Genomic DNA, 17,232 nt, shown 5'->3' with positions numbered 1-17,232 from the left:
CAAAGTAGCTTGAAACCCAGATCAAGTAAACAGTTAAAACATAAACGCAATGAAGCTGCAAGTCTGCACCCAAACATCCTGTATTTTGCGTTGTGCATTTATCAACGGAAGTCAATTACTAAACCATCGATAGTCACACATACTATCGATGCATCGATAGATTTTCGTTTCAGCCATCGATTAATTGCTATCGGAGACTCAACAATTGCAATCCATCGATAGTTCGATGCATCGTTACAACCCTACTTGGAACACGTCAGGGGCAAATTTTCAGATAATTTCTGTAGCCTCTTGGATCTTCCTTGTTGAGTTCTGTAAATAACTGATCATAATGTCCGACATGATGTCTTCTAGTCAACCATTCCCTCACTCACACTGTCCTTGATTTCCTTTTTCTAGTTGGGGTTACGTCTTCTTCTTTGGCCTGCTCTTGCTGCATTTGCTGGAGGTGGTGGTGGAATTGGGTTTAAGGTCGTGCTTGAGAATATTTCCCTCATATGACGACGTGCATGCGTGTGTATGTGTATGTGCGGCTGCTTGTACTAGCCCAAACTGAAGCTGGTTTTATAGTGCTAGCCCACTGAGATAACATGCCGCAGTGAAGAATGAATACCCCACTCAGACACCGAGCCGACACCGAGCTGACCAGTACCCATTAATGCCGAGCGCCAGGCAGGGACCAACAAGTACCATATTTTAACATCTTTTGGTATGACGCGGTCGGGGATCGAACCCGCGACCTTCCGCACTCCGGGCGGACGCTCTAACCACTACACCACGGAGGCGGTCTGCATTTACTGGAAGTAATAGCGCTGCGAGATACAGACACCTTTCCTTTTCTGCACAAAGAGCTTCTTCTCTGGTGTTCAACATCTTGTAGGTCCACAGCAATGCATGAAGCTGGGGGTGATGCCTGCTATTTATATAGCGTGGCGTCAAGCGGGACAAAGCGGGACCAAATAACACCACGACTGCTTCACGCATGCGCGAAGTGGTTGTGGCAATGCATGCCCATGCTGGAACGATGAGCGTCGTGCGTACCATGCCGTACACCGGGCGTAAACAAAGTGCCAACAACACCTGACCTAGTCGTAAAGAAGTCGTGCGATAGCGTGGTAATGAGCACCATTTTCGGTCACGCGTTGCGTGCCAAGTGCTTAACTTATGCGTAAACAGGACGCGAACAGTGCGCAAACTAGGCTTCACGCTTTCATGCGTACCTTCTGAATTACACGCATTGCCACGACGAATTACGCGGCAGTACTGAGACAAAATTCGTGCAGGTGTCAGGGTGGCTTGACGCATCATTCTGGGTGTGGGTGTTGGTGCGTGTCGTGTCGTGGCGTGGCGTGGCGTGTCGTGGCGTGGCGTGGCGTGTCGTGTCGTGTCGTGGCGTGTCGTGGCGTGACGTGGCGTGGCGTGGCGTGGCGTGGCGTGGCGTGGCGTGGCGTGGCATTAATCTCAAGCTAGCTTATGAACATCCACTAGTTTGTTAGTGTGTTGTTTAACGCCGCACTTAGCAATATTCCTGCTGTATGGCGGCGGTCTGTAAATAATCGAGTCTGGACCAGACAATCCAGTAATCAACAGCACGAGCATCGATCTGCACAACTGGGAACCGATGACATGTGTCAGCGAGCCTGACCATCCGATCCCGTTAGTCGCCTTTTACGACAAGCATGTGTTACTGAAGATCAATTCTAACCCGGATCTTCATGGGTTGTCAGAAATGGGATTCTAACATTGTACCCGTCCGAGGAATCGTACCCTGGTCTTCGGAGTGACGAGCGAACGCCATAACCACTAGGCTACCCCACCGCCCTTAAGTTCGTTAAAGAAGCACTGATTTGTAGATCTGCCCTTCATAGCTAGCATAATTGCCCGACATAGATATAAATATACATGTATGTAATATTATTGTCACACATTTGTACATGAGCCGATATAATTATATACTTATATATAGAGTTATATACTTATTCACTCGTATAAATTTGTTATTTAATGTGCCTCTTAATTACTTTAAGAAATTTGACATTACCGAAAGTAAATCAGCGAAATGGGATATCCACTTGCTGCTACTTTCCTTAAAAAGCTAACAGTGATGTTTGTAGAACTATGCACTATATGTGCTACTAAAGGACAATCCCCGACCACGTCATACCAATAACGTTAAAATATGGTACTTGTTGGTCCCTGTCTGGCGCTCAGCATTAATGGGAACAACAAGGACTGGTCGGCTCGGAGTCAGTATAATGTGTCTGAGTGGGGTATTCATGCTTCACTGCGGCATGGTATCTCAGTGGGCTAGCACTATAAATCCAGCTTAAGTCTGGGCTAGTACAAGCAGCCGCACATACACATACACACGCATGCACGTCGTCATATGTGCGAAATATTCTCAAGCACGATGTTAAACCCAATTTCACCTCACCTCACCTCACCTCACTAAAAGACAAATAACATTGTAACACAGTGCAGGTAAGGGAACCCCAAATATGATACGTGCAGGTAACATCTGGTGTATATCAGATTCTGGTCGTCCCAGAGTACAAGCAGCTGTACACACGCATGCACGTCGTCATATGAGCGAAATATTCTCAAGCACGATGTTAAACCCAATTTCACCTCACCTCACCTCACCTCACTGAAGGAGAAATAACATTGTAACACAGCGCAGGTAAGGGAACCCCAAATAATATGATACGTGCAGGTAACATCTGGTGTATGTCAGATGGTGCTCGTCCCAATTACACGACAATGATCTCATCGACATATATAAAACCCAATCGTTGATACAAATAATGACACAAAGAAGAAAAACGTCGAAAGGAAACCGCTGATTGTTATGTGCGTGTATTGTTACAAAAGATTTCGTAAATGCGACAGTTATAAATTCGGTTCTGTGCAACGAGTTCTCAGCAATTGTCCAAATCACAAACAGTAACGAGAACCTGACAATATGTTTACAAACGTATCACAATACGTATCTGATATATAATATGCTGCAATTTGTACAGAAGTATACTTAAACGATACACTCGTTAACTATGTCAATAATTGTCAGTTTTTTTCATAAGAAATGCTGGTCCAAGGCCGTAAATGATGCTATTAAATCTCCTCGAGATTCTATGTCCATCTTCATTCAAAACTTCTGTCATGCTTTGTCATTATAAGATCAAGTAATGAACGCTATCTCTGGAGGCTAGCCCCGTAGAAAATGACCAGTTAACCTAAAACTTATTTTGCCAAATTTGCATTCTGTGGATCAGCTGAAATTGCTTCTGGAGAATGTTGTTGTAAAACTGTTGCCCATGATATTGTAAAGCTCTTGTTTATGTCTCGTTCGATCGATATGAATAACCGAAATGTAGTCTTTAACACGAAGTGTGATATTCTGGATGTAAATATTTTTGTTAAGAGACAACAGACCGAGGTCTGTTCTGTCAAAACATATGACTTTTCAACATTGTATACCACAAGACTGTATGACAAAAGGGATGATTTCAACTTTCCAATAGTCAACTTCCTTTTGATGCCAAGCTATATTCCAAGAGCTCCAGCCTTTGGTGTGCACATTTCAGAAATTTTGAGGTACAATCGAGCGTACTCTTTTTATCAGGATTTCCAAGAGCGTCATGCCACTCTTGCCCAGAAGTTGTTTGATCAAGGTTACAACACTCAATGCCTCAGTGAAGATTTCAAGACGTTTTATGGTAGACATGTGGAGAAATTTCCAAATTTGATACATCAGTGACAAAAATGATGTCCGATGCAATTCCCTATTTTGACTTATACCAAACGTTCCCGAATTATTTCAGGTGAACAAATGACAATACTTAGCATATGTTTATGACGGGTGCCACCGGTGGTATCATGACTATTTCACAGTGATTCATAAACACATGCTCTGTCATCGTATCACTTTTGACAATCACTGGAGTGTCTGGTTCAGAGCCGATTTGTTTTCAAACAACATCATACAGCAGTAATACTGGTGAAGCCATTATCTGCTCATGATATAATTACTATTGTACAATCGACTGGAAGAATATTTCTTATGAATGTGGAAAGGGTTTTGTTGCTTCTATTATTATGGAACCATAAAGAGATGCGTGCGCTGAAGTAATCATTGATGTAAACCTTTTTATAAGGAAATGACGAAACCCTCTGTAAAAACCTTGTATGTTTATGAAAATTATAAGTTGTTCACTGGTCACGAGGGGGGCATGGATTGATGTACCCTCGATGTTTGTTTATGTTCCCTGGACCCGAAGGACGAGGGGAACATAAACAAACATCGAGGGTACATCAACCCATCGGCCCCGAGGGACCAGTGAACAACGTATTTATCTTACCGAACACCTTAATGTTAATTTTGAATTGTTTGAAGCACGGTACAAATATTTTTGTAGCCATCGCTAGGTTTTGCTGACAAGAAAAACAGATTTAGAGTTATCTCCTTTTCATCGATTTGCATTCGCAAAACATTACATTGAAAATAACAGAAGAGCGCTCAGCCAATCAGAAAACGACATGTGTGAGGCAAGATAAAGATAGATATTCTTTCTTTCCCTCAAATATACATAGATATATATTCATTATTTCCTCAAATCGAATTAAGGATACAAGATGCAGAGATAGTTACTTCACATGATTAACATGAAGTGGTGATATATTTAATCTTATCTTACCTCACACATAAATGTCGCTTTCTGATTGGCTGGGTGCTCTTCTATTATTTTCAATGTATCCCGCTTACAAGCGAGTAACATTTCAATGTACCCCGCTGTCAATGGCAACTCATTTGGTACTTCGTGGTAGTAATTCTTTATTTCGAATTACATTGAAACACGTATGATGTACGGAAATTACCGATGTTTTGCGAATGCAAATCGATGGAAGGGAGATAACTCTAAATTGTTTTACTTGTCAAAAATACCATTGAGGTGTTCGGTAAGATAAATACGTTGTTTACTGGTCCCTCGGGGCCCATGGGTTGATGTACCCTCAATGTTTCTTTATGTTCCCTGAGCCACATAAACAAACATCGAGGGTACATCAGCCCATGTTCCCCTCGAGACCAGTGAAAAACTTATAATGCATATTTGAGGAAATAAAAGAATATCTATCTATGTATACTTGATGAAATAAGGAATATCTATCTATGTATATTTGAGGGGAAAATGAATATATATCTATGTATATTTGAGGGAAAAAAGAATATCTATCTATGTATACTTGAGGAAATAAGGAATATCTATCTATGTATATTTGAGGGGAAAATGAATATCTATCTATGTATATTTGAGGGAAAAAAGAATATCTATCTATGTATACTTGAGGGAAAAAAGAATATCTATCTATGTATTACCTTTATTGCTAGGGACACAACTGGGAAACGAACACATATGTCAGACAATACACAAGTCCACCTGGACAATAATTAAGTACCACCAAATTAAGAAATGATCAGCATCAGTACTGTCACGTGATTTTGCAAAGTTGAAACTAAAGCTAAAAGTGAATTAGTCCAAAACCAAACCAGGAGTAAAACCACCAAACAACAGAGAAATGTGCTGTAGTAAACAATTGTATTCCAAAATTGACTAATTTTACAAATCATTACAAAGGTATCACTATAACAAGACAAATAGATTGGTAGTATCAATCCAATTCATATTTAATACACAAATTACAAGAGCTGCGATTATAGCGATAAGGCAGTGATGGCAGTATTCATCCCTAAGCTGCAGCTAGCCAACTTCTGAAAATAGGTCACGGCAGAGTATTCAGGGTATGGAGTGATCACACACAATCCTGGTCTCCTCCTAGCTTGGGAAATAACGTGAGATGAGATTCAATAGTTAAGTCCCCTCATATACTGAAGAAAATTAATAATAATGTTAAAATTTGTATAGCGCCTGAATCCAAGGTTTGCTCTAAGGCGCTTGGTCGAATGCTCTGTTGAAAAGAACTGTTCTTAGTTCTTTTTTGAATGGAATGATGTCTGACAAGTTTTTCAAGTTTTCAGGTAGTTGGTTCCATAACAGAGGACCTGCTATGACGAAAGCTCTATCGCCATAACTCGCTCTGCCGGTAGAGGGCACTACTGTTTGTTTTGAAGAGGCTGATCTCAGGGTTCGCGATGGCTGATACCATGACACTAGTTCAGTCAGGTATTCTGGAGCTTGGTTGTGAAGGGCCTTGTGCACAAACACCAGCACCTTGAAGACAATTCTTTGTCTGATTGGCAGCCAATGCAGTGTACGTAATGTTGGCGTTATGTGTTCATATTTGCCTGCACCAGTGATGACTCTTGCTGCTGCATTTTGTACTCTGGTGAGTTTGTTGATAGTTTGCTGCTATATGCCAAACACCAGAGAGCTGGAATAGTCCATAACCGGATAACCAGTTCTTGGACTAATGACTGGATAGCTGATCTGTCAACGAAGTGCTTGATGTGGCTGATGTTTCTCAGATGGAAAAAGGCGGATTTACAGACAGTGTCTGCATGCCGATCCATACTCAGGGAGGAGTCAAAGATAACTCCGAGGTTTCGAGCTTGATCACTTGGTGATATTGTACTGTCTCCTATCTTTAAGGTTGGCAAATACATTTTCCCTGATAGAGACCTTGGGCTCAGGATCAAAAGTTCTGTTTTGTCATTGTTCAACCTCAGCTAGTTGGTAGACATCCAAAATCTTACGTCGTCGATAGCTTTACTCATTAATGCAAATGTTGACTCAGCAGATGATGTTTACAGAGGCTTGAAGCCTAGGTACAACTGTGTGTCGTCTGCATAAAGGTGAAACGATAGGTTATGCTGTCTAGCAATGTCCCCTACAGGCAGTGTATATACAGTAAACAAGACAGGTCCCAGGACCGAGCCTTAGGGAGCTCCGTATGTAAGTTTATGCCTTTGTGATTTGCATCCATCTATTGTCACTGACTGGTAGCGGTCAGAGAGAAAGGATTCAAACCAGTCCAAAGCTGTGCTGATGATTCCAATCCTTGATTCCAGTAATAGAAGCAGAATGGAATGATCGATAGTATCAAAATCAGCAGATTAACCTAATAAAACCAGTATTGCAGCACCCTGTGAATCAACAGCATTTAGTAAGTCATTCTGAGCTCGTAAAAGCGCCGATTCAGTGCTATGTCTGCACTTGTAGGCAGATTGCATTGCTTCAACCAAGGTGTTGTGTTCCATGTGATCGCTGAGCCTTGATGCGACAACTCTTTCAATGACCTCGGACAAAAATGGCAGATTGGACACTGGGCGGTAATGTTTTAGATTGTCTGGATCCAAGTTTGGCTTTTTCAGTAAAGGAGTGATGAGAGCGTGCTTCAATTCCGAAGGAAAGACACCCATTGACAGAGACTGATTCACAATCCGGGTAATAACTGGCACTACCTGAGCCATACAGGTTTTCAGCAGCCAGGTGGGAAGTGGGACCAAGGAACAGGATTTTGTGAGCAACTTAAGAATAACTTTGGATATTTCAACCTCACTTGTTAGGTTAAATGTTGTGAGAGGTTGTATCACAATCTGAGATTCATTGACGCTGGGACCACTGTGAAGGGCATCATTAACAGCAGTGTCAAGTGAAGATCTGATGGTGATAATTTTATCACTAAAATATGCATTGAAACTTTCTGCAAGTTTTGCAGGTGAATCGTGTGAAGGCAGATGATTCTTCTTCTTCTTGAAAAGCAAGGTGTTGCAGACCCTGTACATGTCCTTCTGCGATTTTGCTTCACCGATGGCTTGTTTGAAATGAGATGTCTTTGCTTCACTTATGAGTTTATTGACGCAGTCACGTTGATCTGAATGCAACTGCCGATGTATTGTCAGACCAGTCTTAATCATTTGTCTCTCGAGGTTGCGGCGATGTTATTTAGCGTCCCGAATCTCGTCACAATACCAGGCAGTCTGATGTCGTACTGTCACAGTAACAACCTTAGATAGAGCATGTTTCTCAAGAACATCATGTGTTAAATAGGTTCACACTGTCAGAGATGTCAGCTGTGCAAGCATCAATGGTTGAAGATGCAGATTTAATATCTTGACGGAATGCCTTCATATCAATGTCCCTCCTCTTTCTACACCTCTGGTTTGGGAATATTCAGGGAGAATAGTATACCGAAATGATCAGAGGACACAGAGTGATCATACCCAAACTTGTTCAGATGTAACTCATCCGACCTTAAAATGACTAAATCCAGCATGTGACCATTTCTGTGAGTTGGAAACAGAAGGTGCTGAACAAAGTTCTTTGATTGTAACACTGATTCAAACAGATGAGCATTTGTTTGTGATTTTTGTCATTGAAATGTATATTGAAGTCACCACAGATTAATAGTTTACCACTTGAGTGATTCAAAGAGTCTGATAAATCTTCAAACTCACAGAAGAAAATGTCAATTTGCTTTGATGTAGGCGGTCTATACACAACCTCAAGATGCACTTGCTGATTGCACACATTCAGAGCAAGAGAGAGTAATTTGAAGGATGTAGGCTGCACAAGGTTAACTTGCTTGCAGTCTATTGTTTCACGAAGTATACATCCACATCCGCCGCCATGTTTGTTGTGTCTGCACTTGTGAACAAGCTTGTAACCGGCTGGGACGTTTGTTGTGTCTGCACTTGTGAACAAGCTTGTAACCGGCTGGAACGTTTGTTGTGTCTGCACTTGTGAACAAGCTTGTAACCGGCTAGAACGTTTGTTGTGTGTGCACTTGTGAACAAGCTTGTAACCGGCTGGAACGTTTGTTGTGTGTGCACTTGTGAACAAGCTTGTAACCGGCTGGAACGTTTGTTGTGTGTGCACTTGTGAACAAGCTTGTAACCGGCTAGGACGTTTGTTGTGTCTGCACTTGTGAACAAGCTTGTAACCGGCTAGGACGTTTGTTGTGTCTGCACTTGTGAACAAGCTTGTAACCGGCTGGGACGTTTGTTATGTGTGCACTTGTGAACAAGCTTGTAACCGGCTGGGACGAATTTGTTTTTGCAATATGATCAACATCCCCATCACGAAACCAGGTTTCTGTGAGCGCTAGGATGTCCAAGTCATTGTCATTAATCAGATCGCAAATCTGTTGAGCTTTATCACAATGTTCATTTCTCGCTTTAGCAGATCGGGCATTGAGTAGACCGAACATTAGAGGCTGAAAATTATGGAATATATTCTGATAGACGGGAAAATTCAACTTTTCTTTTCTTCCTCTTGAACCCCGTTTTGTCCTCCTTGCACTACATATCCCGTTACTTCTGAGATCCCTGTACACTTCCAGGGGAATTTTGTAAACGTTTGTGTTGTCTATTGCCTTACACTCCTCAGATGAGTATGTAAGCAGAGTCATGATTGACCAACACAGTGACAAGCCAATCTGCATTGTCTCACACAAGCGCCCACTCAGCACATACAGCTTGCTGTCTGAGTACAGTCATTCAAGGTTATGTAATTAAACAATGGGCAGGGAACAAGGGGTGGCCAAAGTTCAAAATAACATATTTCCATGGAATTGCAGCCATATATGCACTATGACTTCAAACAATTCACACAATTGTCTTCCTGAGATCTGTACTAACGCAGATGTCAATTCTGAGAATTCTGAGAAAATTATGCCAGAAAATTCTACACTAAGACAGATGATTCTGGAATAAGCTCCTTGCAGCACTTTCCAGATCTTTCTGTCTAAATCTAGTACAAGTCTTAATATAAGACACCTTTGTCTGAATGTCAACAGGTACAATGTGTTACTCTTGAGTGAGCGAGTGAGTGAGTTGGGTTTTACGCCGCTTTTAGCAATATTCCAGCAATATCACGGCGGGGGACACCATAAATGGGCTTCACACATTGTGCCCATGTGGGGATTCGAACCCGGATCGTCAGCGTGACGAGCCGACGCTTTAACCATTAGGCTACCCCACCGCCCCGTTACTCTTGAGCATTGTATCAAGTGAGTGAGTGAATGAGTGAGTTTAGTTTTACGCCTTCCCGGGTCTATTGGATCAAGATGAATAATACTGTCACATAACAGTCCGGACTTGTCACCCATCGAATATATCTTAGATATAATTTGAACGGCGCTTACGTCACCGCCAACAACCACTCACTCCCGACGAACTTGGCGTTGCCCTGAAGGAGGAATGGACTGGGATGAAATGAACCAAGCTGACATTGATGTTTGATTAGGAGTATGCCTCGTCGAATACAAGATTGTCTTGAGAAAAGAGGTGGATGTATAGTCCAAGAAGTAGCAACGAGTTTGACTTTTCATATAAATGACTTGAAGGACAGTGGGGCGCTTGGCCAATCGTCGGCCAAAACATTTGGCCATCTGACGCTCAACGACAAATGCAATTCTCAGCCAGAAGCCTGTGTTACATTGCTAAAATATTTATCTCATTACAATTATCCAATATCAATATTTGTGAAACCTTTTTATTGGAAATCCCCGACTTTAATAGTATATCATTTTAAGGCTTCTGAGTTCTCTGAAAAGTTATGGGGAATTATGTAATGCAGATATCATGTACACATTTGTTTTGCTAGGGGAGTTAGTTCCTGGGTAGGGTTTTAGCTGCTTTTTACAATATTCGAGAAATTCCACGGCAGGGAGACTATACACATTGTACCCATGTGAGGAATGGAACCGGAGACTTCTGCGTCAATAGGCTACCCCACTGCCCCATACATTTTCCTGTACGTTTTCTTCATTTATTTCTGACCCGTGAAGGTCCGGGTTAGAATGAGCCTTCAGTAACCCATGCTTGTCGTAAGATGCGACTAACGGGATCGGGTGGTCAGGCTCGCTGACTTGGTTGACACATGTCATCGGTTCCCGCAGATCGATGCTCATACTATTGATAACTGGAGTGTCTGGTCCAGACTCGATTATTTACAGACCGCCGCCATATAGCTGGAATATTGCTGAGTGCGGCGTAAAACTAAAGTCACTCACTCACTCTTCATTTATTTCTAAACATGAATCCCCGGCCACGTCATACCAAAAGATGTTAAAATATGGTACTTGTTGGTCCCTGCCTGGCGCTCGGCATTAATGGGTTCAACAAGGACTGGTCGGCTCGGAGTCAGTATAATGTGTCTGAGTAGGGTATTCATGCTTCACTGCGGCATGGTATCTCAGTGGGCTAGCACTATAAAACCAGCTTAAGTCTGGGCTAGTACAAGCAGCCGCACATACACATGCATGCACGTCGTCATATGAGCGAAATATTCTCAAGCACGACGTTAAACCCAATTTCACCTCACCTCACCTCATGCATAATGCCCAGAGGAAACTGCCCTCAACTCAGACTCTCATTCATGTAGAACAAATAACCCATAACACGCCTTTATTATTTGTAATAATATACCTTTAAAACATATTGCTGTTTCAGGGTATACAAAACAGTATTCTTGGCCCTACCATTCTGGACCTGCAGCTGCTCCTCAAGAAGGACCTCAGCGCTCTGTCCTATCTGTTCTTCGCCAATGGTCTGGGCGCGATGTTAGGAGCTTTGGCAGCTGGGTTCCTGGCCTCGAGGTTTAATCTTCGTCTCCAGCTGTTCCTAAGCCTGATGGTCGGATCAGTGTCACTGGCGGCCATCCCGCAGGTTCATCATATCGTCTACATGTACATCATGGTCTTCATACTAGGCACCACCAGTGGGCTGGTGATCACTTGTGAGATATTAGTCTAGGAGTTTCTGTTCTATCCCCACGAACGTACTTACAGTTGGCATTTCAACTTACAGAATTCCACTTGAAATAAAACAGAGCTATGGAAAAGGAGTTGCTAGAACAAGGAACACCTTTCTGTTAGTGAATGTGTTCACTGATGTTCCCTAATGTTCACAATTAGAAACTATTAACTTGACTCTTGTCTTCCATCATAAGTAACCCGTGAAGGTCCCGGTTAGAATATTGATTTCCAGTAACCCATGCTTGTCGACTGACAGGATCGGGTGGTCAGGCTCGCTGGCTTGGTTGACACATGTCATCGGTTCCCAACTGCGCAGATCGATGCTCATGCGGTTGATCACAGGATTGTCTGGTCCAGACTCGATTATTTACAGACCGCCCGCCGCCATATAACTGGAATATTGCTGAGTGCGGCGTAAAACTAAACTCACTCACTCACCCCATCATAAGTCCGTAAGTCATAAGTCGTTACTAAGACCGTAAGTCTTTAAGGATTAAGAGCAAAACACCTGATCAATACACTGTGCAATATATATAGAAAATGGTTAAATGTAACATGTAACATTGAGATTACACTTTCTTAGTACAGTACAGATTTTAATACTTTTCATTTGTTCACCTTTTGTGGTGACTGAGCGGGTTAATCGTCTGACTTTGTGTGCTGGCGATTAGCTCCTGACTCTGAGGGTGTGGGTTCGAATCCCGGGTGGGACTCAGCCCAACAAAAGTACCCGAATGTTAACTAAGAAAGTGTAATCCCAAATATAACATATGTTACAAGACACACGATGAACGGTTGCCTCAAAACATTGATCTAACCCGTCTGTTTCAGTTGTGATGCTTATATGTGGAAAGATGTGGGAAAGAAGAGGACCGGCGTTCCACTTTGTTGCTTGTGGGATGTCAACAGGGGCCATCATAGCTCCACTACTTTCCAATCCATTCCTCTGTTTGAATAAGACAGTTCTCAAGGACGTGAACCTGACCAACGCCTTGCCACTCAACTCAACCAGAATGGGCTCTGTACTTAAGGCTGTTATCCCCCTTCAGCTTAGAAGTCAGAAAACCATGTGTACAGCCGATGACACCAGTGTGCAATGGGCCTTCTTTGTGCTTGGCTGCTGTATGCTTACCGCTGGCCTGTCTCAACTCTACTACTGGTTTGTTCACCGTGATGAGAAAGCACAACAGGAAACAAAGTCGTCGGAGTACGTGGAGCTGGACCCCCTCGGACAGTTGACACCAGCTTCTGTCGTCTTCTACATCAGCCTCTGTTTAATGTACTTCTCTTTAAGCTCCCTCCCGGCAACCTTTGCCTCTCTCTTGACCATTTACGGTGTTACGGGGCCATTACACGTTGCCAAGGGAACTATGACGACAATAACTGCATTATTCTTCATTGGGTCACTAAGCTCTAGATTTATCAGTGTTTTCCTTACTCGAGTGTTCACCAATTACCAAGTACTTATAACTCATCTGTCGGGTCTAGTGATAGTGGGTATCGTCTTCGTCAGTCTAGGAAACAGGTATACTCTGGTGGTATGGCTTTGTTCAATTTCCGCGGGTTACCTTTCTGGGCCCTTCTTTGCTGGTGTTCTTGCGTGGGTGACAGATGTTTTGTCCATGCATTCGAAAGTTACCTCCCTTTGTTTCCTGTTTTCCGGAGCAGGGATTATGTTGTCACCATTTGCCGGGGGGGCTTCTGTGTGACGCGTTTGGTGCCACGAGTTTCTTGTATTTAGTATTCAGTATAATCGTAGCAATGGCATTATTGTTTTATTCTATGACCGTCGTTTTAAAGATCCAGCCTCTGGATCACAATGGGGGTAGTTGAGTATACAGTTATTCGGACACCGGACAGGAGGCGGTTGGGTAGCCTAGTGGTTAAAGCGATCGCTCGTCACGTCGAAAGCCCGGGTTCGATTCCCCACATGCTTCATCACAAATCCCAATCGGAAAGTAAACTACCAGGGTCTGAAAGTATATATAATAATAATAATAATAAAAATAATAATAGTGCATATTTATAATGCGCGCACATCCACCCTCGTAAGCATGCTCATGACGCTTGTACCACGGTATTACTCCCGACAACCCAAGCTGCCTGTTAGGCGCTAGAAGGTTACAGTCACATGACTTATCCTGCCGGGTACCCATTTTCTGCCGGGTGAACAGAGGCAATTTTGAACAAACTCACTTGCCTAAGGTGAGACCACATGTATCACATGTGCTTCTTTGTGGGCAGGACTGAAGTCCTAAAAACTCTCAGGAGTCAAGCTAAACACGGTCACCCATCCAAGGTTCGCTCCCGACGTTGCTTAACTTCAACTGATATTGACCTGCGCTCTATGCATAGGCCCACTCACCACCACATAAGAGGTTGACAAACGTAAAATGTAATAGTTAGGGACATTAGACGTGGGATTGAAGGCAATGAAAGTGTTTTAGCTGTTGGTTACCCTCGACCAATATTGGAATGGCCACTGTCATCTTTTTCCTTTAATCATTTTTAGGAGCCATATATTCATGAGTTACCATGAGTGCGCGAGTGAGTTTAGTTTTACGCCGCACTAAGCAGTATTCCAGCTATATGGCTGCGGTCTGTAAATAATCCAGTCTGGACCAGGCAATCCAGTGATCAACGTCATGAGCATCGATCACATCGATGGTGTACGATGACATATGTCAACCAAGTCAGAGAGCCTGTCAACCCGATCCCGTTAGTAGCCTCTTACGATAAGCTTGGGTTACAAGAGATCAAATCTAACCCGGATCTTCACGAATGTACAATTTACCATGCAGTTAGTATACGAAATTCCCTTACGTTAATGATTGTTAAAATGCTTGTTTAGTGGATTTCATTTAGAGGAGGGCTTGTATAGGTCATTGGTATATATGCCCCCTTCCTGTGGTTTCTTCGCTTCTATTAAGGTGAGGTGAGGTGAAATTTGGGTTTTACGTCGTGCTCGAGAATATTTCGCTCATATGACGACGTGCATGCGTGTGTATGTGTATGTGCGGCTGCTTGTACTAGCTCAGACTTAAGCTGGTTTTATAGTGCTAGCCCACTGAGATACCATGCCGCAGTGAAGCAGGAATACCCCACTCAGACACATTATACTGACTCCGAGCCGACCAGTCCTTGTTGTACCCATTAATGCCGAGCGCCAGGCAGGGACCAACAAGTACCATATTTTAACGTCTTTTGGTATATCATAACATTGTTTCATGTGGTAAAATGGGGTGTTATATCTCGTTTCATATGTTAAACCAGAATGTTGTGTTTCATGTGATAAAATAGTGTTAGAACATTTGTACTGAATGTTACAATATTGTGCTGGAACCACGTTCAGTGTATCATGTGTTCAAATATTATTATGTTATTGTTTCACGTGTTGAAATAAGTCTTGAAACATTGTTTCCTATGTTTAAAAGTGTGTTATTACAATATGTCATATGTCCCATGCATATACACACTCTCGTAACCTTGATTCGTGGATATAAGGGAAGTGCGGCGGAATTCATGTTTTAAATGCATGATTTCATTTTGTATACGCCCTTATTATTTTATTCATTGATTCAGCATGAATGAAACGTTTGTTTATGGAAGCCATTTGCAATCATCACCCATTCATGTGCCCACAAAATGTGACGTCACCTTGTTCAATTTTTGTTACGAGGGAGGAGTGCAGAGAAAGGGACAGCCAGGTGTTAGAGAAGCACGTGCACGAGTGCCGACAAAGTGCACGTCTCCATCCTTTCACGCACACCCGGCTGTCCCTTTCTCTGCACTCCTCCCTCGTAACAAATAGTGAACTGTGTCAATATTTTAATGATAGTTTGTTAAACAACTTTTTTATTTTTAGGACATAAATTCTGCAAACACCTCTCAGAGTTGGTCTGACGTTTTCATTATGATCAGTTTTTCATTGAGTATTTTATGTTTATAAGTTTTCGAGTTAGATTGCAATTCATCTGTCCCCTTTTGAGCCAAATGGACTATAGTCACGAATGAAAAAAGCGGAATCAGTCCTATAAAACTAATAATCAACATCGCAAACAATTGAAACTCTTTTATCTTGTCGTTGTACAAAAATGCTACTATTCTTTTTAGCATATTTACTTCTGATGAATTGCAACTCAAATTTGCATAGTTTGTCGTCACGCCCTGTTGAATCTTCTGCAAACGTTGCAGTGTTGAGCAGGATAAGAATCCTTACAAAGAAAGTGGTATGGGTGGAGGAAATCTACCACCAAGTGCACAAAGATCAAACTTTATCCTACATTCAGTTCAGGACAGACCTGATATAGCAGGGGAGTATTTGAGTGAGTGAGAGAGTTTAGTTTTACGAAGCACGCAGCAATATTCCAGCTACATGGCGGCGGTCTATACATAATCGAGTCTGGACCAGACAATCCAGTTATCAACAGCATGAGCATCGATCTGCGCAATTGAGAATCGATGACATGTGTCAACCCAGTCAGCGACCACCCGATCCCGTTAGTCGCCTCTTACGACAAGCATGGGTTACCAAAGATCAATTCTAACCCGGACCTTCCCGGGTAGTTTTTGAGACAAATCGAATTCATACTATACTTCGCAAAGGACTGCTTAAATATTGCTCATTTCAGAAATGTATATGTACTGTTCCGGCAAAACATTTGAATTTTCAAATTTGTACACCACTAACCTACACGATAAGTTCAAAGCAAAAACCCTATTCCCCGAACAACTGAACATCTGCGCTTGAATATAAAAGCGGCGTAAAACCAGACTCACTCATTCACTCACTCACACGCAAAACCCACACTATCACTGAACCAGTACCAAAAGGTTCAGAGGCAGGGGTCGCCTCCTGGTGATATGCCTCCTTACGGCGTCTCCATAACCTACAACAGCCGTAACGTGTGGAAGATAATAGAAACTATCACAGAACAAAGGACCGAACGCCATGTCCTAAGATGGCGGTTTTCCTGGAGCCGGCACCATGCCAGACGTTCCTGCATGTAACCGTCTCGAGAAACGGAGATCTGACGGGACGCCATTCCTCCAGGCCGCAGTCTCCTAATGGTACTGGTGGAGAGTTATGCCAGCCCTTGCCGACGTGACTGAACTGTCTTTACACTCAGGTCGCATTAAGGTGCAGCATTTACATATTGTCTTACCTCACACTTAAATGTCGTTTTCTAATTGGCGGAGCGCTCTTCTATTATGTAACATTTTTAATGTTACCCTCTGGGAATACCGAACTGCGGGAATTCATTTGGTACATCGTGTTATTTATTTTTCATCTCGAATAATTGAGTCACGTATGATGTACGGAAATTACCGATGTTTTGTAAATGCAAATCACTGGAAGGAGATAAATCTAAATGTGTTTTCTTGCCACCTGTTAGATTCTATGCCATCTGAAAATCTAGTATTGGCTAATTGCCTAACTCTAGTACTCATTATTATGATCCGATACCCGTGCTTCAAACAGTTCAAAATTAACATTGAGGTGTTCGGTAAGATAAA

The 17,232-nt window shown here is 42.5% G+C and overlaps 1 protein-coding gene across 1 annotated transcript in view; it reads left to right on the top strand.

The window, feature by feature from the left end:
• LOC124260830 (major facilitator superfamily domain-containing protein 4B-like) overlaps window positions 1–13,424 on the top strand; it is a 37,200-nt gene extending 23,776 nt beyond the window's left edge. Inside the window, exons 3-4 of the mRNA XM_046695151.1 lie at window positions 11,411–11,696; window positions 12,547–13,424. Coding sequence (XP_046551107.1) covers window positions 11,411–11,696; window positions 12,547–13,424 — 1,164 coding nt within the window. The remainder of the gene's footprint in view (window positions 1–11,410; window positions 11,697–12,546) is intronic.
• Window positions 13,425–17,232: the final 3,808 nt, after the last annotated feature.

The sequence above is a fragment of the Haliotis rubra genome, unplaced genomic scaffold, assembly GCF_003918875.1.
Source record: "Haliotis rubra isolate DU_JTF1 unplaced genomic scaffold, ASM391887v1 Scf779, whole genome shotgun sequence".
Lineage (NCBI taxonomy): Eukaryota > Metazoa > Mollusca > Gastropoda > Lepetellida > Haliotidae > Haliotis > Haliotis rubra.
This window is presented reverse-complemented; position numbering and strand designations above follow the sequence as displayed.